The sequence below is a fragment of the Cervus canadensis genome, chromosome 4, assembly GCF_019320065.1.
Source record: "Cervus canadensis isolate Bull #8, Minnesota chromosome 4, ASM1932006v1, whole genome shotgun sequence".
Lineage (NCBI taxonomy): Eukaryota > Metazoa > Chordata > Mammalia > Artiodactyla > Cervidae > Cervus > Cervus canadensis.
In genome coordinates, this window is record NC_057389.1 from 666,643 (window position 1) to 693,251 (window position 26,609).

The 26,609-nt window shown below is 45.4% G+C and overlaps 1 protein-coding gene across 1 annotated transcript; it reads left to right on the forward strand.

The window, feature by feature from the left end:
- The first annotated feature begins 3,230 nt into the window (after nt 1-3,230).
- Nucleotides 3,231-16,781, forward strand: LOC122439404 (probable histone-lysine N-methyltransferase PRDM7). Its single transcript, XM_043464456.1, has 10 exons — nt 3,231-3,306; nt 3,708-3,824; nt 4,114-4,221; nt 8,364-8,413; nt 10,194-10,350; nt 11,180-11,281; nt 11,494-11,765; nt 12,624-12,691; nt 13,761-13,954; nt 16,777-16,781. Exons 1-10 carry the CDS (start codon nt 3,231-3,233, stop codon nt 16,779-16,781), a joined length of 1,149 nt encoding a protein of 382 aa, XP_043320391.1.
- The last annotated feature ends 9,828 nt before the right edge of the window (nt 16,782-26,609 follow it).

A 26,609-nucleotide genomic window follows, 5' to 3' on the forward strand; every position in this document is an offset into this window, starting at 1 on the left:
AGATGACACCACCCTTATGGCAGAAAGTGAAGAACTAAAGAGCTTCTTGAGGTAAGTGAAAGAGGAGAGTGGAAAAGTTGGCTTAAAACTCAACATTCGGAAAACTAAGATCACGGCATCTGGTCCCATCACTTCATGGCAAATAGATGGGGAAACAGTGACTGACTTTATTTTCGGGGGCTCCAAAATCACTGCAGATGTTGCCTGCAGCCATGAAATTAAAAGACACTTACTCCTTGGAAGAAAAGTCATTACCAACCTAGACAGTATATTAAAAAGCAGAGATATTACTTTGCTAAAAAAGGTCTGTTTAGTCAAGGCTATGGTTTTTCCAGTGGTCATGTATGGATGGGAGAGTTGGACTATAAAGAAAACTGAGTGCTGAAGAATGGATGCTTTTGAACTGTGGTGTTGGAGAAGACTCGAGAGTCCCTTGGACTGCAAGGGAATACAACCAGTCCATTCTAAATGAGGTCAGACCTGAGTGTTCATTGGAAAGACTGATGTTGAAGCTGAAACTCCAATGCTTTCGCCACCTGATGTGAAGAGCTGACTCATTTGAAAAGACCCTTATGCTGAGAAAGATTGAGGGCAGGAGGAGAAGGGGACGACAAAGGATGAGATGGTTGGATGGCATCACCGACTCAATGGACACGAGTTTGGGTAAACTCCGGGAGTTACTGATAGACAGGGAGGCCTGGCATGCTACAGTTCATGGGGCTTCAAAGAGTCAGACACGACTGAGTGACTGAATTGAACTGATAAGGGGAAAGAATATGAAGAAGAATAGATATCTATATCTATATCAAGAATAGATAGCTATATGTATACCACACCAGCTGGAATGTAAGGCATGCTGATGGTGACTGCTTCTGACTCTCAAGACTTCAATCAACTGAAGCGTGGAGTCTCCCACAGCCCAAGACCCTTAATGAACATGTCTGTAAAGTTAAAGTGTTATTCACTCACTCATGTCTGACTCTTTGCAACCCCATGGACCACCAGCCTCCTCTGTCCATGGGATTCTCCAGGCAAGAATACTGGAATGGACTGCCCTGCCCTCCTCTTGGGATCTTCCTCATTTAGGGGTTGAACACGGGTCTTCTGCTATGCAGAGATTGTTCACCATCTGAGTCACCACAGAAGCCGGAACATGCCTGTACTCATAGACTAAAGCTTACCCAACTTTGTGGTTTACAGAGACACTGCTCTGGAAAGCTCCATGGTGTTCTCCATGGTTCTGCAAGTAATACACTTTTCCTTCCCATGAGCTTTGGCTGGGTTGCACCTTCTGGCTCTACACCCACCAAGAGGTAAACTCGCTTTTCTGGTAATATTTCTCCATCCAGACTCCCAACCACCACTTGACACTAATTCTACAGTCAGTCACTTTGCTTCCAATACATGGAAATCACATTATTTTTCTGTGAGCAAAGCTACCTAAGGGCCAGGAACAGTGTCCCTATTTTATCTTGTGAAGCCAGTAGGTGTCAGGCAATGTCAGCTCAGTGGATCCACAGTCCTCCAGATCGATGCCTTAGCTTACAGAAAACACTGGCAAGGGCTTGAGGTTCTACTTATACCTCATTTCTGAAGGCTTTTCATACCCACATTATATATACAGATGGCTCATCAGTGACACTTCTACTTTGAGGTTAAATATACTCCAAGTGTTTTCTAACATCCTTATTCCATGCGTTGTGTTTAAATCTTTGACCACACGGTGTTTATCTTGTGTCTCATCAAAATGCAGCTAATTACACCGTTTCCCTTGAACAATGCAGCAGTCAACACATAGAGTTCTTGACAAAACTGGATTTGATAGGGTAGGGCACAGGTGGGCCTAGGATAAACTCCGGGAGCACGGTTACACTCTGGTGGAGCAGATATACCAGTTGAGGGCACTGGAAAAAAACATTCAGCCTGAGGACAACCCGCCCACTTGAGGTTCCAGGCCTAAGAGGCCATGCCTGAAAACAAAGAAACCAGCCAAGATGCGCCTGCGCACTGGAGGCTTGACAGACATGCCCACAGAGCAGCCAATCCCCGAGCGGTGGGGCGGGGCTCCATCACGCTCCCCACCCTCCGGCCGCCTATTGGCCAGACTGCCTCAGTCACAACGCCGATTGGTCGCTTGTGCCTGACAGGGTACAGGCAGGCTGCTGGCCCTTCACTTCACCTCAGCTTGTCAGGACTGGACGTCGCTGAACCTCTAGCTCTCCCGGGGACAGGGTGGGCAGCGCGGCAGGACAGCCGGGAGGCTGACGGGAACGCGCCCTGCGCAGCCCTCATAAACCCTTAGCCTGATGGCTTCAAATTCCAGGGTGGGAGGCCCGAAATCCTGTCAACTTTGAGTAACCTGAGTCCTAATCTGAAGGGGGCTTGCGTCTCGTCAGCTTCAGGGATTACAAGTCCCTTCACCCACAGAAACACCAAACCCCTTAGTGCTGCGACCCTCAAATACCTAGATTAACCCCAGTTCCCCTCAGCCTGAGGCACCCTAAAAATACCACCCGCAGAGACACCAAATTTCCTCAACTTCGCAGACCCTGAATCCCTCCGCCTGGGAGCCCTTAAAACTCTTCCTCCTCAAGAGCATAACTGTCCAGCCTGTCGGAGACTTCACGTCCCTTAATAAGAAACCCCCGATTTCCTCAGCCTCACAGATCCCAAGTTTTCTCACCCTGCGCATTCTACGTCAGCCAAAAGATCCCCAGTCCCATCTCTCTGAGGACCCCAGTTACTTCAGCCCGTGGGACCCAGATCTGCTCAAGCTGAGCGACTTGTCCCTTAGACGTAGAACCTATGTTATGCCCAGATTTTTCTGAGTGTCCAGGAGGAGATCCTCAAAACCCTTCTTGGAGAAACATTCCCTCTGCTGCACTGGAACAGAGCCCTGATTTCAGCCTGACCCCAGTCCAGCGGTTAGGGGTTTCCGGGTCTCCTCAAGAATCCCTCCGTCACCCCAGACACATCCCTCCCAGTGCCTTCCCTCAGAGGGGCTGAATTGTAGGGAATGAAAGAAACCAAATCTAGTTCACATTAGGCTGATCTGTCATATCTAGTCAGGATCCGTCCATCCCACCAATACCCTCACCCTGACTTTCCCCTCACCTTCCTGCCCTGAATACTCCACCCAAGGAAGACAGACCAGGCTCTGGACACTGGTCTGGGCTCTCTCAGCACCTTCTTCTTCCACAGGCACCTTGGCCTTGAGCACTCCAATGGCCATGAGGCCGAACAGGTCTCCAGAGGAGAGCACTGAGGGAGATGCCGGGAGAACAGAGCGGAAGCCCACGGTGAGAGGTGGAGGCGGCAAAGCTGGGCTCTAAGCCAGCTCTATAGGAAGGGCATGGCGCTGGTCCCTGAAGCACCACAGACTGCTGCCTGGGCAGCTGAGTGAACTTCCCTGTGACTGTACACAGGATGGGAATGCCTGGTCCTGTCTGAGATGGTGGGGTGGAGTGGGGCAAAACAGGACACTAGCTTCGTCAACTGCTCTGTGTCCAGGGAGAGTTAGGAAAATGCTCAGTGTTTGTTCAGGTAAGCAGGACACAGTCGGGAAGGAAAGTCTTCATCCCTGTCTCACACAGACCATCCTGCAGCTTCAGGCTACTCCCTGCACAAAAGGTGGAGGAGAAGGCTCCTAAGGTCTGACTTAGATTAGTAAATCACTGATGGAATCTATTATTTTCCTTAGGCCAAAGATGCTTTCAAAGACATCTCCGTATACTTCTCCAAGGAACAATGGGAAGAGATGGGAGAATGGGAAAAAATCCGATATAGGAATGTGAAAAGAAACTACGAAGCGCTGATTGCTATAGGTAACAGGAAGTGCTGGGTGCCTGTGAGCCTGGGAAACATGAAACAGGTCTTCACCCTCAGTGTTCACTTGGCCCGCTCTTAGGTGGCTTCATCTGCTCACAGTTCCCTTTTGTGTGCAGACTAAACTGGAGGAAATGTTCACAGTTCTGTAGCAGAGGGAGGTTGACTCTCTTGCCTTATTCTACATTCCCCCAGCCCATCCTACAGATTTCCTTGACTTTGTGACACTCCCCATTGCTTCTATGCATTGTTTCTCTTTCTTAGGACAAATATTTTGCTTCTTTCCAGGTTTCAGAGCCACTCGACCGGATTTCATGCATCACCGCAGGCAGGTCGTCAAACCCCAGGTAGATGACACTGAGGATTCTGATGAAGAATGGACACCAAGGCAGCAAGGTGAGAGGCCAGGAGGATGTGGAGGTGTCTTCCTGAAACCAGCCTGGGCTTAGGTCTCAACTACATCTCAGCCAGTAGGAGGGAAAACATAATTTTCAGCATTCCGAAGTAGTTGTGGCTGAATATTGACATTAGCCTGAATGAAGATGAATGTATAGGTTTTCCAGTGTAATTCTCAAAAAATTTATGGTTAAAATTTATCATTCTTTTTACAAAGAATTATTTTTGCTAAACATTCTTAGTGAAAGGCAGTTAAAGAAACCTTAGAAATAAATTCACCAAACAGATTTAATACTAATCTCATTGGTTATTTGATTAAATCTCTTCAAAGAGGAAATGATTAACATATTATGTCAAGATATTTTATTTATGTATGTATATAAAACAAAACCCATGATCTTCTTACCCTAAGGTTAAATTAATTCTATATTTTGATTCTGGGAAAGGGTTGGAGAGAACTATTTATTCTCCATGATCTTTCCCACATTTCACTGACCAGAGATGGCATCAGGTAAATAAAATGAAGTACACTTATTATAAAATAGAAGTGAGCAGCTCACTTCCTCTTCTGCTGCTCAAAGAGTTTAGAAGAGTTAATCTGCCTAGACTGGAGAAAACAATTTAGACAGTTCTATGATTCTCCATCTATGGATTTCTGTTCTCCCAGATTTTTAAAAATTATTTATTTAGTTTTGGCTGCACTGGGTCTTTGTTGCTGTCCATGGGCTTTCTCTGGTTGCGGTGAGTGTCTTCTCATTGCAGAGCATATGCAGGCTCTGTAGTTTGAGACACACAGGCTTAGCTGCTCCGCAGAAAGTGGAATCTTCCTGGACCAGCCATCGAACCTGTGTCCTCTGCATTGGCAGGCAGATTCTCATCCACTGTGCACCAGGGAAGTCCCTCTGTTCCCTGAGGTTATTAAAACTAGTGAAAGGGACATGAAAAACAAACATTTGGTTGTCTGCAAAGGTTTTGACATAAGGAGAGATTCTTCATAGGGAATACATAGGCCTCGGTTCACCATACGCCTGCACGTCTTTATTTACCTTTTTACCAATTTCTGAGTGTATGGCACACTGTTGCTAACTATGTGCACGTTAGTGTTAGTGGCCATAGTGCTAATCGCTCAGTCATGTCTGACTCTGCGTACCCATAGACTGTAGCCCACCAGGCTACTCTGTCCATGGGATTCCCTAGGCAAGAATCCTAGAGTGTGTTGCCATCTCCTGCTCCAGGTGACCTTCCCAACCCAGGAACAGGGCCTGCATCTGTTGCATCTCCTGCATTGCAGGTGGATTTTTTACCGCTGAGCCACCGGGGATATATATACACATTGATGTACAACAAATCTGTAGAAATGTTACATCTTGCATAACTGAAGCCCTAACCCACTGAGTAACAGTTCTCCAATCCTTCCTCCTCACAGCCCTTGGCAACCACGATTATATTTTCTGTTTCCATGGATTTGATTAATTTAGACACCTCATCGAATTGGAATCAGGCAATATTTCTCTTTTTTGATTGGTTCATGTCACTTAGTAAAATATCATCAAGGCCCATCCATGATGTAGCATATGACAGAATTCGTGTTTAAGGCTTCAAAACATTCCGTTGTGTGGATATAAGAGCTATAACATATATCTTTTATATAATCTTTATCTTTTATCCACCAATGAACATTTAGGTTGCTTACACATCTTGCCCATTGGGAATAATGCGGCAGTGACCATACATGTGCCCACTATTTATTCAATGTCTTGCTTTCAATTCTTTATGGAAATACACTCTTGACTGGGATTGCTAGATCATACAGCAGTTCTAACTTTCTGTGGAAACTCCATACTGTTTTCTAGAAAGCTTGCAACATTTTACATTGCCAACAGTAGTGTATAAGTGTTCCAATTTATCCATATCCTTACCAAGCTTGCTATTGTCTTCTTATAGATATTGCCCATCACAGAAGGTTTCAATTTGTATTTCCCTTTTGATTAGTAATATTGAGTATCTTTTCATATGTTTGTTGGCCATTTGTGTATTTTCTCTGGAGAAATGTCTATTCAATTCCTTCTCTCACTGTTAGTCAGCTCAGACTGCCATAACAAAGCAGACTGCATTCCTTAAACCAGAGAAATTTGTTTTCTTACAATTTGGAGTGTGGAAATTTGATATCAAGGTGCCATCATGGTTAATCAGGGTCTCTTCCTGGCTTGTAGGTAGCCTTCACACTGGTGTATGCTTAGTAACCCCTTATCAGATGCATATTTTACAAATATTTTCTACCATCCTATAGGAGGCCTTTTCAACTCTGTTCACTGTGTCATTTGCTGCACAGAGGTTTTAAGATTAATCTCATTTGTCTATTTGTACTTTGTTACTAATACTTGTGCACTTGGTACCATATCTAAGAAATCATTGCTGATTCAATGTCCTGAAGCTTCACCCTTGTTGTCTTCTAAGAGTCTTATCAAGTCTTGCATTTAGGTCTTTCATCCATTCTGAGTTGATTTTTCTTCAAGATGTGAGATGTTCATTATTTTGCACATGGTTATTTTGTTTCCCCAGCACCATTCATTACAGGGATTAAACTTTCCCCATTATCCTGACACCCTAGATGAAGATCATTAGACCATGTATCCAAGAGTTTATTTCTGGCTGTCTATACTGTTCCATTGATTGACATATCTGTCTTTATGCCAGCCAGCCTCCTCAGTGGCTCAGCAGGTGAAGAATCTGCCTTCAGTGCAAGAGACACAGGAGATGTGGGTTCACTCCATGGGTTAAGAAGATCCCCTGGAGAAGGAAATGGCAACCCTGTCCAGTGTTCTTGCCTGAGAAATCCCCTGGACAGAGGAGCCTGGTGGACTACAGTCCAAAAGGTCACAAAAAGTCAAGAAGACTGAGTGACTAAGCACACATTTTTTGACAAATCTACCTTCTTTTGGTTCCTGTACCTTTGTAGTATGTTCGGAAATCAGAGGCTTCCAGCTTTGCTGTTCTTTCTAAGATTGCTTTGCCTATTTCGGGTGCTCTGAGATTCCGTGTTAACTGTTGGATGGATTTCCTATATTTGAAAAAGCTTCCATTGAGATTTTAATATGAATAGCATTGAATCTTTAAATTGCTTTGGGTAGTATGAACAGCTTAATAATATTAAGCCTCCAAATCCATAAACATGAGACACCTATCTATTTATTTATGTCAGATTCCTTTCAGCAATACTTTGTAGTTTTCAACATATAAGTCTCTCATCTCCTTAAGTTTATTCCTAATTACTTCATTCTTTTCAATGCTATTATAAATAAGATTATTTGTCCAGTGGCTAAGACTCCACATTCCCAATGCAGAGAACTTGGGTTCAGTCCCTAGTCAGGGAACTAGATCCCACATGCTGCAACAAAGACCTGGCACAAACCAATAAATAAAAAGAAATATTTTTTTTTCATTTAGCTCTTGACTATAGCTTTAAAAAAATAAAAAATAAATAGGATTGTTTTCTTACTTTCCTTTGTGGAATGGTCATTCTTCATGCGTGGAAAAATATTTGAATGTTGATTTTGTACAGTGCAACTTTCTGTGCAGGATTTTTGTCTGTGTGGATTTAAAGATCTTTCTGCACATAAAACCATGGCCCTGGGACCAGACATAATTTTTCTTCCTTCTTGCCAAATGGAAGCCTTTTGTTTCCATTTCTAACCTAAAGCCCTGGCTAGGAGTTCTAATATTATGTGAACAGAAATGTTGATAATGGGCATCCTTGGCTTTTTTTCTTGATCTTTTTCACTGATGACTATGATGTTAGAGGTAGACTTTCAATATATGACCTTTATTATATTGCAGTCACTTCCTCCTATTTCTACAGTGTTGAGTACTTTTGTCATGAAAGACTAGTAAATTTATTAGATACTTTATGAACATCAGATAAGGCACAGATGAAGTTTCATATTTTTTTTTTATTTTTAAGATAATTATGTAATGCTCCCAGTGGAACCATGGGAGGTGATGATACAGAAATCATCTTCCATTCCTCCTTCAGTAATCATTGTCTTTGTCACTCTCTAGCTTAGAATTATGTGTCCTTAATTAGAATACCCAGAGTTTGGAAACATTTCCCAACCAAAACACTGATTCTCATCATTTTTTAGGTAAACCTTCTTCAATGGCCTGCAGAGTGGAGCACAGTAAACACCAGAAGGTGAGTATTTCCCAAATCCTGTTCCCAAAATATCCTCCTCATGGATCCAGTCACAGGTGAGAATAGGAGAAAACACAGAGATCCTGGAGATGGCTGCCTTCCTGTCCTGGATCTTTAGCACACTGTCTGATATCCTCACCACCTTTACAGTTAGTAAGAACAACAACAGTAGTGGGCGGTTCTGCTGTTACATTATTTTCATAATATTTCAGACTTTAAGCATTTTATGTGAATAAACTTACAAGTAGGTATATAGCTATCACCATTATAAAACCAAAAAATGAGGTAAAAAACATTTGATTATATGCCTGAGATCACAGTATCACTGCTAGTGCAATCTAAACCAATGCATGTTCTCTAAACCCCTTACAAACTGATTAAAACTTCCATGGTTCTAAGAAGCTTATTCATACATCTTTATATCATTCATCTGAGAGATGTTTTCAACCTCAGTTCTTTTGTGCTGTGCTAGGGAGGGATATGCTAAGACATCTGATGAAGGGAAACTTAAGGACATGCTGGGCAGTTTGTAGAGTGGACAGTCCAAGATGAAGAAGCTTAAGGACATGCTGGGCAGTTTCTAGAGTGGACAGTCCAAGGTGAAGAAGGAGACAGGATCCCTACCTCAGAGCCTCCCACTCCAATAAGAGGAAGCAACTCGCAACCCTGAGAAGCCTCAGGTTTATGACTGAAAAGCAACAAATAAGAAAATAACAGAAGGACTTCACATAGATTACACACTTTTGAGTAGAAACTCATCATCTGGGCATCATTTCAAATGCTCATTCCTGTAGGAGGGAGTAACAGCTCCTCCTCTGAGCTCTAATAGGCAACTCTCCTGTTTGGAATCATTTGTTTAGCCTACCCCTGTGTTGTGAGCTTTGAGAGCCTAGCCCACACCCATTCATTCTCAGAAGTCCAGGCCCAGCTCAAAGCCCCTGAGGGAACACTGAATGTTTTGTGAATGAGTGACTCCACATTTAAGGATTCATCTAGGAGTAGAAAGGTCAAAGAATGCTGAAGATAGTATCTGTGAGCTAGACTTCAAATATAGATGCAGTTTAGGGAATAAATTGATACCAGGGATGTACGCAAATGTTCTTACTGTATTAAATAGCTCACAAAACAATTTGTTGAAGGTTATTAAATTTCATGTCCACTATAATATTAAGAATTAGCCTGAATACCAATTCAAGGATCAGGAAACTGAGGAGAATCAGCTAGTCATACAGCCTTGTTCAAGGAGAACTGATGTGACCAGCTACTTTAATTCCAAACCATGTCTCTAGGACATGGCAACCTGCAACTTTCATCTCATTTTCTTTATTGTCTAAATGTGTTTCTGCCGATCGTCTTTTCTCTTCTTAATCTCACTGCTTTGTCACCTTATTTTCCAGATGTGTTTTGTCCCCTCTGTAATTTTCCATACTTCCTTGTCCATCAAAGGGCCAAATTAATACAATCCCCCCGGATCTCTCTACGAGCACTTACCCTCTTCTTTCCCTGACCTCCAGCTATTCTCCCTGCCTTGCTCTCACTTTTATGCAGAAAGTTGCAGGGGAAGAACCTTAAGATATGAATTCTAGTTTTGATTCACTATCCACATAGGTCCTTTTGTTACATTCCAGTGTTCAGGCCTCCCCATCACCCCCCCGCCCCGGCCCCAAATCAGGTATTTCCAAGAATTGTCAAAGTATTAACTAAAGTCATGCATGTGAAAACACTTCATAAAGTCCTAAAGAACTAAAGAAATGCCTGTTGTCTTTTACTCACATGGAAGAGAATGTCCAGGGCACCATTAAGTAAGGAATCTAGTTTGAAGGAATTGCCTGGAGTAGCAAAATTGCTGAAAACAAGTGGCTCCAAGCAGGCTCAGAAACCAGTGCCCCATCACAGAAAAGCAAGGACCCCTGGACAGCACCCCAGACAAAAAGGCGGTGAGAGAAATTTGGGGAGTTCCTCTAATTACTTCCTCTAATCCCTGTAGAAAAGCTAATAAGTGTGACCTAGGTGTGTGGCATGGACTTTGGGTAGGCGGGGGTTTAAGCTGGATGGATCTGAGTCATGATGTTAGCACTGGGGCCTTGGGAAAATCTTATACATTTTCTGATGTCCTGATTGCTATGTGTAAAGTGAAGATAAGGATACATAACTCATACAGTGCTTCAAAGCCTTACATTAAATGCAAAAGTCTGACACCTAAAAGTAGTTCGATAAACCCAGCTGTGATAATGGGAACCGAGCTTTGTTAGTGTTTATGCCCAGACCTCTGCTCAATGCCTTACATGTCATGTGCCCTTAACATGTATTTTCTGAGTAGATGTGTCGGTGAACTATTTCCTAAGTAAGAAGGTTCGGAAGTTAAACCTACTAACGGGAAGTGCAGGAAGCTATCACTGAACTGGGCATCTGTGGTCAGTGGAGCCTCAGTCTCCTGAACCAGTAGTTAAAGGGAAATTAAAAAAAGTATAGAGAATGGACTTCCTGGGGGTGAAGTGGTTAAGACTCCATGCTTCCACTGCAGGAGTTGTGGGTTCCATTCCTAGTCAGGGAACTAAGATCCCACAAGCCATGCAGTGTGGAGAAGAAATAAATAATGTATCATTAAAAAATAAAATTACAAAAGTAAAAGTTTGAAAAATACATGTAAGAAAGTTTTAACAAAGTGCATAGATGGACAGGTAGGAGATCTCACACTTTCCAATAAAACAGGGACTAACTCCCCAGACCCCACCAGCCTTGCTTAGCTTCTGTTCTCCATCTTAGAACTCAGAAGAAAGGAGACTGGAGTGAAGAGGTACAGTTTACGAGAAAGAAAGGGCCACGTGTACCAAGAGGTCAGCGAGCCCCAGGATGACGACTACCTCTGTGAGTGACCCCGCTGGCCCACTCATGACGCAGGGGCTACGGCGCCTTGGTCCACTAACCTCACCTCACCATTTGGTCCCCGGCCATCCCCTTCCTCTATGACTTGGGGTGCAGGATCGAGGCCAAATGCCATGAATGCCCCAGTTCTTTCTGAAGGTCGTTATGACCAGCAACATCACTATACCTCCTCTCATCCCTGTTCTCACCTCCAGATTGTGAGGAGTGTCAGAACTTCTTCATCGACAGCTGTGCTGCCCATGGGCCCCCAACCTTTGTAAAGGACTGTGCAGTGGAAAAGGGGCATGCCAACCGCTCAGCCCTCACGCTGCCCCCTGGCTTAAGCATCAGACTGTCGGGCATCCCTGACGCTGGGCTTGGAGTGTGGAATGAGGCGTCCGATCTGCCGCTGGGCCTGCACTTTGGCCCCTACGAGGGCCAGATCACAGACGATGAAGAGGCCGCCAACAGTGGATACGCCTGGCTGGTGAGAAGCACCCCTTTCCCTGTCCTCTGGGCTCTAATGGCTTGTATGTGGTGGGGGGTACTTCATGTCTACATGTGAGGATGCAGATGGTGATAACACGGTCGGCAATGACACAGTCAGCCCTGTGTACTGTGTGCCCTGGGCGTGAACACAGGACTTCCCTCTAAAGGTCAGAGGAGAGGTGGGACCACAGTGTACAGACACTCAGGACCTCTATCTAAAGGTCAGAGCAGAGGTGGGACCACAGTGTAGAGACACGCAGGACCTCTACCTAAAGATCAGAGGAGAGGTGGGAGCACAGTGTACAGACACTCAAGACCTCTATCTAATGGTCAGAGGAGAGGTGGGACCACAGTGAACAGACACTCAGGACCTCTATCTAAAGATCAGAGGGGAGGTGGGAACACATTGTACAGACATTCAGGCCTTCCATCTAAAGGTCAGAGGAGAGGTGGGAACACAGTGTACAGACACTCAGGACCTCTATCTAAAGGTCAGAGGAGAGGTGGGAACACAGTGTACAGACACTCAGGACCTCTATCTAAAGGTCAGAGGAGAGGTGGGAACACCGTGGTACACATTCACAGGTCTTCTATCTAAAGGTTAGAGGAGAGGTGGGAACACAGTGTAGAGACACACAGAAGTGACTCCTCCCTTGTGGAGCCCTTGCCTTCAATGAGGAAAGGAATCAGACTTGGAATGATGAGTAAGGGGCTTACCGTGGGGTCCGACTGGCAGGTGAATCCATGCAGGCTGAAAAGGACCAATGACTACACAGGGAAATAGCTCTTCTATATCTTCCTACCAAGAAAAAATAAAAGAAAGAGGAAAGCTTGTAACTCTTTCTCTGACACTCAGATCACCAAAGGGAGGAACTGCTACGAGTATGTGGATGGAAAGGACACGTCTTGGGCCAACTGGATGAGGTGAGGGCAGTGAGCCTGCAGTGTGTAGACACTGAGACTCCCTCCATCCCACGCCCCTTTCCTTCTCAACCCGGCTCCCTCCACAGCTTTCACATCTTCCTTCCTCTTTTCCCTCCATATCATGCTCTTTCATTTCAAAAGACACTAGAAAGAAGGAAATAAAAATATGGCATGTGCCGTCAAGATACAAGTCTATATGCTGAACAAAACTGGTGGACTTGAAAACAACTTGAGGAGTCTAGATTCACCAGGGACACTTTAACTCACTTAATGGACACTTACCACGCACTTTATGTTTCAGTTTAGACAGTGAACTTCGTTACTGAAGCAGATCACACAACCCATGTCCTTTTGGAGAACATACTGCAAACAGACATTAGCCAATTGATTTTAGGAACAGTAACCTTATTTTTTCTATCTTTGGGTAACTACACAGTGCCAGGATAACCGAATACAGGAGACCTTGACTCTATGTGGGCAACAACCTCTTCAGGCTTGGTTCCAGTGAGAAGTGGGCCCTGAGGCCTCATAAGGAATGGGGGGCAGGATGGCCCTAGGTGGGGCCATTCTCTGAGGGCCTCCCTTTCATCAGGACAGGCAGACAGTGAACAAACTATTAGTGTTCCGTGTCTCAAGCTATATCAGAGCTCTCTCCAAGTGTCTGTGGGAGAGGGTGGGCAAGCGAATAGGACCCTGGATACACGTGGGGAGATGGGAGAAAGCCTCGGGGGAGAAGGCAGGCTGGGGTGAGTGCTGAGGGCTGCGTGTTAGCCAAGGAGCACCAAGTCCTGTGGATGGAAGAGAACTTAACTCAGAGTTTAGAGGAGCTGGAGGTCACCAGCCTCACAGACAGTCCAGGTGGAGATGAGTCTGGAACTGGGCTCTGGAAAATGGCTAATTAGGTAAGGAGAGAAAGGCATGGGAATTCACATGGCCTGGGCGAAGGTGTGAATAGAAGGTCCACATGAGGGGCGGCCTCGGAGGCGGAAGGCAAGGAGCTGGGCATGGTCGGAGAGTGGAGGACACTCATCACCTGAGGTTTCTTTCCCCTTCCCGGCCTCGCCCCCAGGTATGTGAACTGTGCCCGGGACGACGAGGAGCAGAACCTGGTGGCCTTCCAGTATCACGGGCAGATCTTCTACCGAACCTGCCAGGTGGTCAGGCCGGGCTGTGAGCTGCTGGTCTGGTACGGGGACGAGTGTGGTCAGGACCTTGGCATCAAGCGGGACAGCAGGGGGAAGAGTGAGCTCGCGACCGGGAGAGGTGAGTGTCAGCCCTCTTCCAGCACCACACCCCATCCTGGGAGCCTCCGTGGTCCGATTTCGAAGCAGAGTACAATCCAGTCAAAGTCAGTTGAGTTGCAATTAAAATGCCTCAGAATTTTATTCTTGTCATATGATTGTTAGGAAAAATTATTATATTAAAAATGCTACTTCTAATTTTTAATATTTCATGCAAAAAAATGGGTAACATCACCTTCTGCTGAAAGGCTTAGAAGCAAAAAGCAAGTTTTCTAGCAACTACCAGCTCTCTGCCCTTTACCTCTTTCTTCCTTATTCCCTCCGATTTCTTTTTTTTTTTTTTCACTAAAATAAAGACATTTTATTTTAAAATATTAATAGGACAAAGATATTTAAAGAGTCACACTAGGTTATTTATGAATGACATCTACCAATTTAAAGAAAGTAACTGGAATTCCTTAGTCATTAGTATTTTTTACATTTATTTATTTATTTCATTTACTTTTATTAGTTGGAAGCTAATCAGTTTACAATATTGTAGTGGTTTTTGTCATACATTGACATGAATTAGCCATGGATTTACTTGTATTCCCCATCCCGATCCCCCCTCCCACCGCACTCTCTACCCGTTCCCTCTGGGTCTTCCTAGTGCACCCAGCCCGAGCACTTGTCTCATGCATCCAACCTGGGCTGGTGGTCTGTTTCACTCTAGATATTGTATATGTTTTGATGCTGTTCTCTTGAAACATCCCACCCTCGCCTTCTCCCACAGAGTCCAAAATTCTGTTCTATACATCTGTGTCTCTTTTTCTGCTTTGCATATAGGGTTATCATTACCATCTCACTAAATTCCATATATATGTGTTAGTATGCTGTAATGGTATTTATCTTTCTGGCTTACTTCACTCTGTATAATGGGCTCCAGTTTCCATCTCATTAGATCTGATTCAGATGAATTCTTTTTAATGGCTGACTAATATTCCATGGTGTATATGTACCACAGCTTCCATATCCATTTGTCTGCTGATGGGCATCTAGGTTGCTTCCATGTCCTGGCTATTATAAACAGTGCTGCGATGAACATTGGGGTGCACACATGTACAGTGATGTGCATTCAGTTACTGTTCCAGTTTATTGTCATGTGAGTTCACACTCTGTGCCAGACGGGGCTCCACACACCGAAACAGACAGACCCACTGCCCTGGGGCAGCAGGGGCTTCGTACCAGACAGGGGCTGATGCTCTGAGGGAAACCAGCGCAGGGAACGTGCCTCGGGTCGGCGTGAGCAGAGGGTGGGGTGTGGTGCGGGACAGTGCGGCAGGGTCTCTGCAGAGATAACGCCTGCGGGGAAGGATACCAGGCAGGGGAGCAGCCAGTGCTGCAGCCCCAGGGCCGGGAAGAGATGCCATGCCAGGGGTCGCGGGAGGAAACACAGAGGGAGAGGAAGGAGGCTGGACGGGACACGGAAGCCTCAGGGCATGTGTCCACATGCAGGCCCCAGGGGTCCTCCTGGGTGACACAGAACAACCGCGCGGCTTTCTGCTGCAGGCGGTATGTTCTCTGTGCCAAGACGATGCTTTGGTTCATTTTGGGGACGAGACATCAGTGGGGAGCCCCCTCAGAGGTCAGTTCATTGCCAGACATGAGGGGAGAGTGGGCTGTCTGAAGATGCTTGGGACTGAGGGTGTGAAGAATCTGGCTGGAGATGTATTTTTAAATAGGGCTTCCTAGTGCACGTTAAATGGACTAAGCCTGAATGAAATAAATGAGGTATGAGTACTGCTGAGGCTTGAGAAAGGATATGCCTTTATTTTATGATCTATGGGAAACTGAGAGAGGAGTAATTTGTGAACCTGTTTGGACAGCAGGGGCCAGAGACCTGTAGTCAGTGGGACCTGGGGCGCTCAGTCTCCTCCAGTCTCAAACCCACTTCCTGCAGAGATCAGCACAAAGGCTGCTCTTTGAACAAGGAGCCACAAAGTCAGATTTACCCACACCTGCTGTAACCACCCCCTGTGCTGCCAAGGGGGAATGGCACACTTTCTTGTACAAATTTAGTTACCCAATTTATTACCTTACCCAGTTCCATCTGCTGTGAAATCCTATCCCCCCCTCACCTGAGGCAAATTTCTTGACACCTGTTTTATTATGGGAGGGGGCCTCCCATACACAATTTCATATGGAGAATAGCCTTGGGACTGTGGGGTCATCCTGAGTCTGAGCAGAGCCATCGGAAGTAAGTCTACCCAGGAGCAGTCAGTCTCTCTGATCCACTTGGAGAGTCTCTAAGTGTCCGGTTGGTTCATTCCACCATCTCAGAACTCTGGGCCTGTATGCAGTGTGCAGTTTCCATTTGATGTTTAAAGTTTTGCTTACTTGTTGTACTAAATCAGCTACCAAAGCCGGGCCATTGCCTGAACTAATGCTGGAAGTCCAAATTTGGGAACTATTTCCCCAAGCAGGCACCGGGCTACTTCTGGTGCTCTTTCAGTCCAGGTAGGAAAAGCTTCTACCCATCTCGAGAACGCACATACCATGACCAGCAGGTAACAGTAGTGTCGGTGAGGTTTCATTTCAGTGAAGTCCATTCCCAGGTGTTCAAAGGGCAGCATACCTTTCAGCTGAATACCTGGAGTTTTTGTCTGAATCCCCAAGAGGCAGCATTCACCTGTGAGCAGGCAGCATGGCCTAGGTGGGTCGCTTGGTGTGTTTGGCTTACCAGAGTGTGTGCCAGCTCTTCTAGTACCAATAATTTGCCACTTGGCAATTCCCACCATCCCTTTTCAGTCTTGATGGCCCCTTCCGCTCTGGCTAACCTGACAGGCGTTGTCCTTGTTTTATCAGGCTAGTGCAATCAGTATATGGGACCCAATTAGGGTCTAGAACCTTGAGCCCTTCTTTAAAACAAACCCCAGATACCTTACCTCCTCCTTGCAGATCTGCGCCTTCTTTGACACCCGGAAACCTACTTCCATCAGCAGCTGGAGCAGTGCATTTGTCCCTTTCCAGCATTTTTCCTTGGTCTCGGCAGCCAGCAGCAGGTCATCCCCATATTGTAGGAGCCAACATCTATACTCCATCGGATGGAATGAGTCCAGGTCAGAAGCCAAGGCTTCCCCAAAGATGGCTGGGGCGTTCTTAAACCCTTGTGGGGGAGTCCAGATGAGCTGTTGTTTGGTGCTCCCCACTGGATCTTCCCATTCAAAGGCAAAGATGGGCTGTGATGCTAGGGCGAGGCGTACGCAGAAGAAGGCATCCTTGAGATCTAGGCAAGTGTAAACTTTAGTCCTCAGCGGGAGGAGGCTAAGTAAGGTATAGGGGTTTGGAACAGTGGGGTGTAAAGTCACAGTAGCCTGGTTGACTAGCCTGAGATCTCGTACAGACCTATAGTCCTGTCCTCCTTCCCTTTTGACTGGCAGGATTGGCGTATTCCAAGCCGACTGGCACTCTACTAGAATGCCTGCTTGTTTCAATCTATTGATGTGGGGCAGTATGCCGGCCCAGGCCTCCATCCATAGCGGGTACTGGCGCTTTGTAACCGGGATGGTGCCTGGTTTGAGCTCTATTATCACTGGGGCGTGATGTTTAGCCACGGCCAGGTGAAGTTTCTGCAACAGCCACTGCTCCTCCACCAGCTTTCCCAGAGTTCGTAGAGCCGCCATTTGGGCAGGGGGAGCAGGGGTTTTCTTCCGCCCAGACCTCAGGGAATAATTGAGTTAGCTCTCTCTCATGTTCTTCCGGCCCACCCGGTTCTTCCTTCGGAGGCTCACGCAACCTTCACTCATCTTGGAGATGAGAGAGAGGGCAAATAAGCCAAAGAGTCCATCCAGAAGGTGGGCCTCTCCTCAGGGGAGAAAGTCACCTGTGCTCCTAGTTTGGAGAGCAAGTCTCTTCCCAACAGGGGTACTGGGCACTCAGGAATGTAGAGGAATTCATGAATCCCTTGGTGCCCCCCACCTGACATTTTCTGGGCTGGCAAAACGATTTAATCATCTCTTCTCCCGATACCCCAGTTACAGCGGTAGTCTTTTTGGACAGTGGGGCCACAGGTTTTGTTACTACCGACAGTTCTGCTCCTGTATCCACCATGAAGTCAATGTTTTGGTCCCCCACTTTTAAGGTTACCATGGGCTCTCGGGGACCTGATATCTCTGAGCCCCAGCAGCCCTAGTTAATTTCCAAGTCAGCAAGCCCCACAACTGAGGGAGCTTCCTCTTCCTTCCTTGCCTTAGGGCATTCATTCTTCCAGTGGCCAAAAGCTCGGGCACACTGGTTTGGCTGTAATGGGACCCAGGGCCTCTGTTGGGACTGGTTGAAGGACTGTCCTGTCCCTGGGGCAGATGAGGTTTTCCGGAGGGCCCGAGACAGACTTTCCCAGAGCAGCAGCTTGCACTGTAAGTCTCTTGTCTGTTCTCTTTCATTCCCTCCAGCTCTCTGGCAGAGTGCAGTCTCTGCTTAATTCCAGCGTCTCCCTCCCCTTCTTGTCAGTACTCACTGGGAGAGGTGGGTATAGCTTGGACGGTTTGGCTGGAGCCGGATCTTGGAAGTGTTGGCCAGAGGCTTCTGTCACCGGGCTCAAAGCCTGCCCAAACGGCGGCTCTATGAACTCTGGGAAAGCTGGTGGAGGAGCAGTGGCTGTTGCAGAAACTTCTCCTGGCCCTGGATCGGGCATTAAGGCGGCCTCAGGTCCTAGTGAAGCAGGCATGTCATTATCCAGCATGGGGGAAGGGTCAGGTTATCCCCGTCCAAATCCTGTAGAATTTCCTTTTTTATCATCAGTCAATTTTTGTGCCATTAATATTTTTCCCTTTCCCTTCTGGATACAGAACCTTGTCCAAGTAGGAGGGTCTCAAGCTAACCCTAGCCACGAGTCAATAGATGGATATTGATCCAGGTGTCCTGGCTCTCCTGTGACCACTGTATAGATTGCTTCCACTATTTTTGAGTTCATGGTGTTCTCTGGTGGCCATCCTGCTCCCATAGGGGTCCATTCGACCTCACAGAGTATGTAGAGGCAGTTAGGCTTCATCTTCACCCCATAGTCTCCTCCTAATCCTTTCTTTAAATTTTTTCACTCCAATACAGTTGCCTTAGATTCACTTCCCCCCATCTTGCTTACCTTCTCAGGCCTTCTTGTACTTTTCCTTTTTGTTCTGTCTATGAAGTTCTCAATACCCTATGTACTTCTCATATTTCCACTCAGTGACACTTAAATTGCCATTCTGCCTCCTTCCTAATTGGGATGAGAAGAGCCTTACCTGCCACATCCCAGAGGGAGAAGGGGGATCAGCGTGTCTTCACCTGCCAGTCAGCATAGCTGAACCAGAACATCACATGGTCCAAGACTGTTTCTCCCTTAAAGTCCGTTCTGCCTTGGTGGGCTTAATCAGGTGCGGATGAAAACACAGATGGGTTAAATATCCCATGTCCCAGGCCATCTCCGGAAAAGCCAATTCATACTCACTTCTGTTTCCCCCTCCTTCTAGCCTAACAATTCCGAGGGGGTCAAGAATTTCACAGCAGACAGGACACCTCCTGGGGGAGGGCAGAATACGAGCATACAAGGACCAGTTTCCTATCCTAAAAATCCCCTGGCGATCGCTTGGCAATAATATTCCCTGAGACAGCGTGGACACACCTCCTAAATGACCATCACAAATTTCCTTCCTAAACCCTAGCACGCTCGTCAACCTGTGTACCAAGCAATCGCCGCCTGCCTATTCCAGGCTCCTGTGGGTCCCCGCTCCTTCTAGTCCCTCCCAGGGGGGCGATCAGGCCCCCTCTTCCACCCTGCCGGGTGGGTTCCTCCTCACCTGAGCGCTCAGTTCCCCTGCTGCCGTCCACTACCTGCTAACGTGAAAGGTCCGGCGTTGAAAAGCAGAATCCTTCCAGAGGGGCGAGGCGCCTTCCCCCCTCTAGGAGATTCAAGCTACAAAGCCTCGGGGTGGCCTCAAACGAGACCTGTCTCCTCAAAGTGAGGAGTTTCCCGGCCAACACACCAAATGTTATAGCCACGCTTTCCGGGAAACAGACTCACTCAGAAGGACAATGCAGATAGTGGAGTGCGGTTTATTACACCGGCGGGCCCAAGGCAGAGTCTCCTCTTAGCCAAGGACCCCGTCCAGCATTTGTGAAAATCTTTTATACCCCATGTGTACGTGTCCAAACCCACCACCCCAATCCCTTGATGCTTACAAAGGAAGGGTAAATACAATCACAATAGCCCCATCATTCACGTGTTATGTGTTCAAACAGTTAATAATCCATAAGCCCACAGTTACATTCCAACCAGTTAATAACCGATAAGCCTGTGTTTACATTCTGATAGATAGTGTCCAGAGGCAGGGGTGATTAGTGTCTGTTTTCTCTTAGGTGATGAGTAACCTGGATATGATCTTCAAGGTTCCCCTGTCCGGAGGGGGTCTTATCCTTCCATTGTTGTTCCCACAGGCACTAAGCAGAGAGTTCAGAGTCCACTGGAGAGGTGGCCGAGCCTGAGATGGAGTCCAGACCCTATGAATTCCTTCTTCATCGTCTCTGGCCCTGGATTGAATTTGTCTCCTCCTGAGGCCAAGAATTCCGGCGTCTTATTGTTCAGCAACAACCTTTCAACACTTTAACTCTTCAGTTGCTGATATTATAACCAAGATAAACTTGTCCTCATGGGTGTGGGAGATGAAGTCGATCCATTGTGATTGCTCTCTGGTCAAGTGACTCTCGCAATTTCTAATTATGTTCTATATCCACAATATTTATTTTTACATCCATCGAAGTCTACTTCTCAGATCTTTATGTACACCAAACAGTAGATACCTGGTGAGTTCAGATTATATTAAACACTCTTTCCATAACTTTTCCAATGTCAATTCAATCAGAACAAGGTGAAGCAGGGAGAAGTGCTGAAATTTTAAATGATCTCTAAGGACCCTAAAAAAAAAAAAAAATAGACAGAAATCCTAACCATTACTGGTCTATACAAAAGAATCACAATGTGTCTTTTTCATGAAATTGCAACAGTTGACTAACTAGAGTTGCAACAAGTTGGAGTTATGCTTGATTTCAGTTGAAACAGTTTGGATGTGGGTTTTGAGGATATATAGGATGATACATACTTAAGGAGGTAACAAGTATGAATCCAAAAATTTATAAGGTATACTTTGTAAAAAAAAGATGAAACATTTAACTAGTTTTTACTCTCTTACCCTTCCAGACTTTGCCATCATCTACTGACCCCCTGTGGACTTGTTGGTTTATTGCGATCAGATTAAAACTAGTCATATGCATATTGCTTAGCTGTGTTCTCTTTGTTTGAAATTGTTTATGTTTCTTTCTCCTAGTATGCTCTTATAAATGCCACTATCTCTATCACTTATGTTGTCTATAAGGTGGTCTCCTTCATTGTCCACTGTGTAACCATCCTCCGTGTATACAGATATTTACATGTCTATGTATATAGATATCTACATCTATATGTATCTATAATAGATTTTTAAATCTGTATATACATAGATAGTTATGTCTATATGTACATATACATTTATATGTCTATGTATATAGATATTTATATCTCTATGAACCTAGGTATTTATACATCTATGTACCTAGAATGCATATGTCTATGCATATAGACATTTGCATATCTATGTACCTAGACATTTATATCTCTCTCTGGACATTTACATATCTATGTACCTAGATATTTACATTTATGTACACTTCTGTATATACAAATAAATGTCTTACCAGTAAAACAGGGCCAGTAGAAAAGGGAATGCTCCTACAAAAAGACCTGACTTGGCAACTGAACAACAACAAAATAGAAAATACACTCGGTTCACCTGCCACCAACAACACATGGTATATCAATGTTACTACAATATGAAATAAAGGTTACTTTAAAAAAATAAAGCTTAGGGGGACTTCCCTGCAGTCCAGTGGTGAAGATTCTGTGCTTCAAATGCAGGGGGCGAGGGTTCGACACTTGGTCGGGGAAGTAAACATTCCACATGCCACATGGACCTGCCAGTAAATTTAAAAAATTATTAAAATAAATAAATAAGAATGTTCAGAAAGAACACATAAGTTTTTGGGTGTTGCTTCAGCTACATTCCGTATTGAACTACAGTCTGGAGTTAAAACTTGAATGTTTTCACTTTAAAGGGAATCACAACTGGGCATGAAAAAGTCCTGACGCCTTGTGGCCATTCCCTGCAATAGCAACCTTAAAACTTATGCTTATGAGAACATTTCATGCAAAGATGGGCTCAGTAAAGGACATCAATGGTATGGACCTAACAGAAGCAGAAGATATTCAGAAGGGGTGGCAAGAAAACACAGAAGAACTGTACAAAAACGATCTTCATGAACCAGACAGTCATGATGGTGTGATCACTCATCTAGAGCCAGACATCCTGGAATGTGAAGTCAAGTGGGCTTTAGGAGACATCACTGCAAACAAAGCTAGTAGAGGTGATGGAATTCCAGTTGAGCTATTTCAGATCCTAAAAGATGATGCTGTGAAAGTGCTGCACTCAATCTGTCAGCAAATTTGGAAAACTCAGCAGTGGCCACAGGACTGGAAAAGGTCAGTTTTCATTCCAATCCCAAAGAAAGGCAATGCCAAAGAATGCTCAAACTACTGCACAATTGCACTCATCTCATACACTAGCAAAATACTGCTCAAAATTCTCCAAGCCAGGCTTGACCAATACATGAACTGTGAACATCCAGATCTTCAAGGTGGTTTTAGAAAAGGCAGAGAAACCAGAGATCAAATTGCCAACATCCACTGGATCATTGAAAAAGCAAGAGAGTTCCAGAAAAAAATCTATCTCTGCTTTATAGACTATGCCAAAGCCTTTGACTGTGTGGGTTCACAATAAACTGTGGAAAATTCCCAAAAGATGGGAATACCAGACCACCTGACCTGCCTCTTGAGAAATCTGTATGCAGGTCAAGAAGCAACAGTCAGAACCAGACATGGAACAGCAGACTGGTTCCAAATCGGGAAAGGAGCATATCAAGGCTATATATTGTCACCCTGCTTATTTAACTTCTATGCAGAGTACATCATGAGAAATACCGCGCTGGATGAAGCACAAGCTGAATTCAAGATTGCCGAGAGAAATATCAGCAATGCAGATGGCACAACCCTTTTGGCAGAATGTGAAGAAGAACTAAAAAGCCTCCTGATGAAAGTGAAAGAGGAGAGTGAAAATGTTGGCTTAAAGCTCAACATTCAGAAAACTAAGATCATGGCATCTGGTCCCATCACTTCATGGCAAATAGATGGGGAAACAGTGGCTGACACTATTTTGGGGAGCTCCAAAATCACTGCAGATGGTGACTGCAGCCATGAAATTAAAAGACACTTACTCCTTGGAAGAAACGTTATTACCAACCTAGACAGTATTTTAAAAAGCTGAGATGTTACTTTGCTAACAAAGGTCTGTCTAGTCAAGGCTATGGTTTTTCCAGTGGTCATGTATGGATGGGAGAGTTGGACTGTGAAGAAAGCTGAGTGCGGAAGAATGGATGCATTTTTTAATTTAATTTTATTTTTATTTTTATTTATTGATTTATTTATTTATTTTATTAGTTGGAGGCTAACTACTTCACAACATTTCAGTGGGTTTTGTCACACATTGACATGAATCAGCCATAGAGTTACATGCATTCCTCATCACGATCCCCCCTCCCACCTCCCTCTCCACCCGATTCCTCTGGGCCTTCCCAGTACACCAGGCCCGAGCACTTGTCTCATGCATCCCACCTGGGCTGGTGATCTGTTTCACCATAGATAATATACATGCTGTTCTTTCGAAACATCCCACCCTCACCTTCTCCCACAGAGTTCAAAAGTCTTTTCTGTACTTCTGTGTCTCTTTTTCTGTTTTGCATATAGGGTTATCGTTACCATCTTTCTAAATTCCATATATATATATATGTTAGTATACTGTAATGTTCTTTATCTTTCTGGCTTACTTCACTCTGTATAATGGGCTCCAGTTTCATCCATCTCATTAGAACTGATTCAAATGAATTCTTCTTAACGGCTGAGTAATATTCCATGCTGTATATGTACCAGAGCTTCCTTATCCATTCATCTGCTGATGGGCATCTACGTTGCTTCCCTGTCCTGGCTATTATAAACAGTGCTGCGATGAACATTGGGGTGCACGTGTCTCTTTCAGATCTGGTTTCCTCAGTGTGTATGCCCAGAAGTGGGATTGCTGGGTCATATGGCAGTTCTATTTCCAGTTTTTTAAGAAATCTCCACACTGTTTTCCATAGTGGCTGTACTAGTTTGCATTCCCACCAACAGTGTAAGAGGGTTCCCTTTTCTCCACACCCTCTCCAGCATTTATTGCTTGTAGACTTTTGGATAGCAGCCATCCTGACTGGTGTGTAATGGTACCTCATTGTGGTTTTGATTTGCATTTCTCTGATAATGAGTGATGTTGAGCATCTTTTCATGTGTTTGTTAGCCATCTGTATGTCTTCTTTGGAGAAATGTCTGTTTAGTTCTTTGGCCCATTTTTTGATTGGGTCATTTATTTTTCTGGAATTGAGCTTCAAGAATGGATGCTTTTGAACTGTGGTGTTGGAGAAGACTCGAGAGTCCCTTGGACTGCAAGGGGATCCAACCAGTCCATTCGAAACGAGATCAGAGCTGAGTGTTCATTCGAAAGACTGATGTTGAAGCTGAAACTCCAATGCTTTGGCCACCTGATATGAAGAACTGCCTCATTTGAAAAGACCCTGATGCTGAGAAAGATTAAGGGCAGGAGGAGAAGGGGATGACAGAGGATGAGAAGGTTGGATGGCATTGCCGACTCAGTGGACACGAGTTTGGGTAAACTCCGGGAGTTACCGATAGACAGGGAGGCCTGGCGTGCTACAGTCCATGGGGATGCAAAGAGTGAGACATGACTGAGTGACTGAATTGAACTGATAAAGTGAAAGAATATGAAGAAGAATAGGTATCTATATCTATATCAAGAATAGATAGCTATATGTATACCAGACCAGCTGGAATGTAAGGCATGCTAATGGTGACTGGTTCTGACTCTCAAGACTTCAATCAACTGAAGCTTGGAGTCTCCCACAGGCCAAGACCCTTAATGAACATGCCTGTAGAGTTAAAGTGTTAGTCACTCACTCATGTCTGACTCTTTGCAACACCATGGACCACCAGCCTCTTCTGTCCATGGGATTCTCCAGGCAAGAATACTGGAGTGGTCTGCCCCGCCCTGCTCTTAGAATCTTCCTCACTTAGGGGTTGAACCCGGGTCTTCTGCTATGCAGAGATTGTTTACCATCTGAGTCACCACAGAAGCCAGAACATGCCTATACTCATAGATTAAAGCTTACCCAACTCTCTGGTTTACAAAGACCCTGCTCTGGAAAGCTCCATGGTGTTCTCCATAGTTCTGCAAGTAATACATTTTTCCTTCCCATGAACTTTGGCTGGGTTGTACCTTCTGGTTCTACACCCACCAAGAGGTAAACTCACTTTTCTGATAATATTTCTCCATCCAGACTCCCAACCACCACTTGGTACTAATTCTACAGCCAGTCGCTTTGCTTCCAATACATGGAAATCACATTATTTTTCTGTGAGCAAAGCTACCTAAGGGCCAGAAACAGTGTCCCTATTTTATCTTGTGCAGCCAGTAGGTGTCAGGCAAACTCAGCTCAGTGGATCCACAGTCCTCCAGATCGATGCCTCGGCTTACAGAAAACACTTGCAGGGCTTTGAGGTTTTACTTCTACCTCATTTCTGAAGGTACATTAAATATACAGATGGCTCATCAGTGCCACTTCCACTTTCAGGTTAAAAATCCTCCAAGTTTTTTCTAACATCCTTATTCCGCGCGTTGTGTTTAAATCTTTGACCACACGGTGTTTATCTTGAGTCTCATCAGAATGCAGTTAATTACACCGTTTCCCTTGAATAATGCAGTACTCACCACATAAGTGTTCTTGCCAAACCTGGATTTGACAAGGTAGGGCACAGGGGGGCCTAGGATACACTCCGGGAGCACGGTTACAGTCTGGTGGAGCCGATATACCAGTTGAGGGCACTGGAAAGAAACATTCAGCCTGAGGACAACCCGCCCACTTGATGATCCAGGCCTAAGAGGCCAGGCCTGAAAACAAAGAAACCAGCCACAATGCGCCTGCGCGCTGGAGGCTTGACAGACGCGCCCACAGAGCAGCCAATCCCGGAGCGGTGGGGCGGGGCCTCCATCGCGCTCCCCACCCTCCGGCCGCCTATTGGCCAGACTGCCTCAGTCACAACGCCGATTGGTCGCTTGTGCCTGACAGGGTACAGGCAGGCTGCTGGCCCTTCACTTCACCTCAGCGCTGAAGGACGGGACTTCGCTGAACCTCTAGCGCTTCTTGGGACAGGGTGGGCACCGCGGCAGGACAGCGGGGAGGCTGACGGAACGCGCCCTGCGCAGCCCTCATAAACCCTTAGCCTGATGGCTTCCAATTCCAGGGTGGGAGGCCCGAAATCCCGTCAACTTTGAGTAACCTGAGTCCTAATCTGAAGGGGGCTTGCGTCTCGTCAGCTTCAGGGATTACAAGTCCCTTCCACCCACAGAAACTGCAAATCCCCTAGTGCTGCGACCCTCAAATACCTAGATTAAGCCCAATTCCCCTCAGCCTGA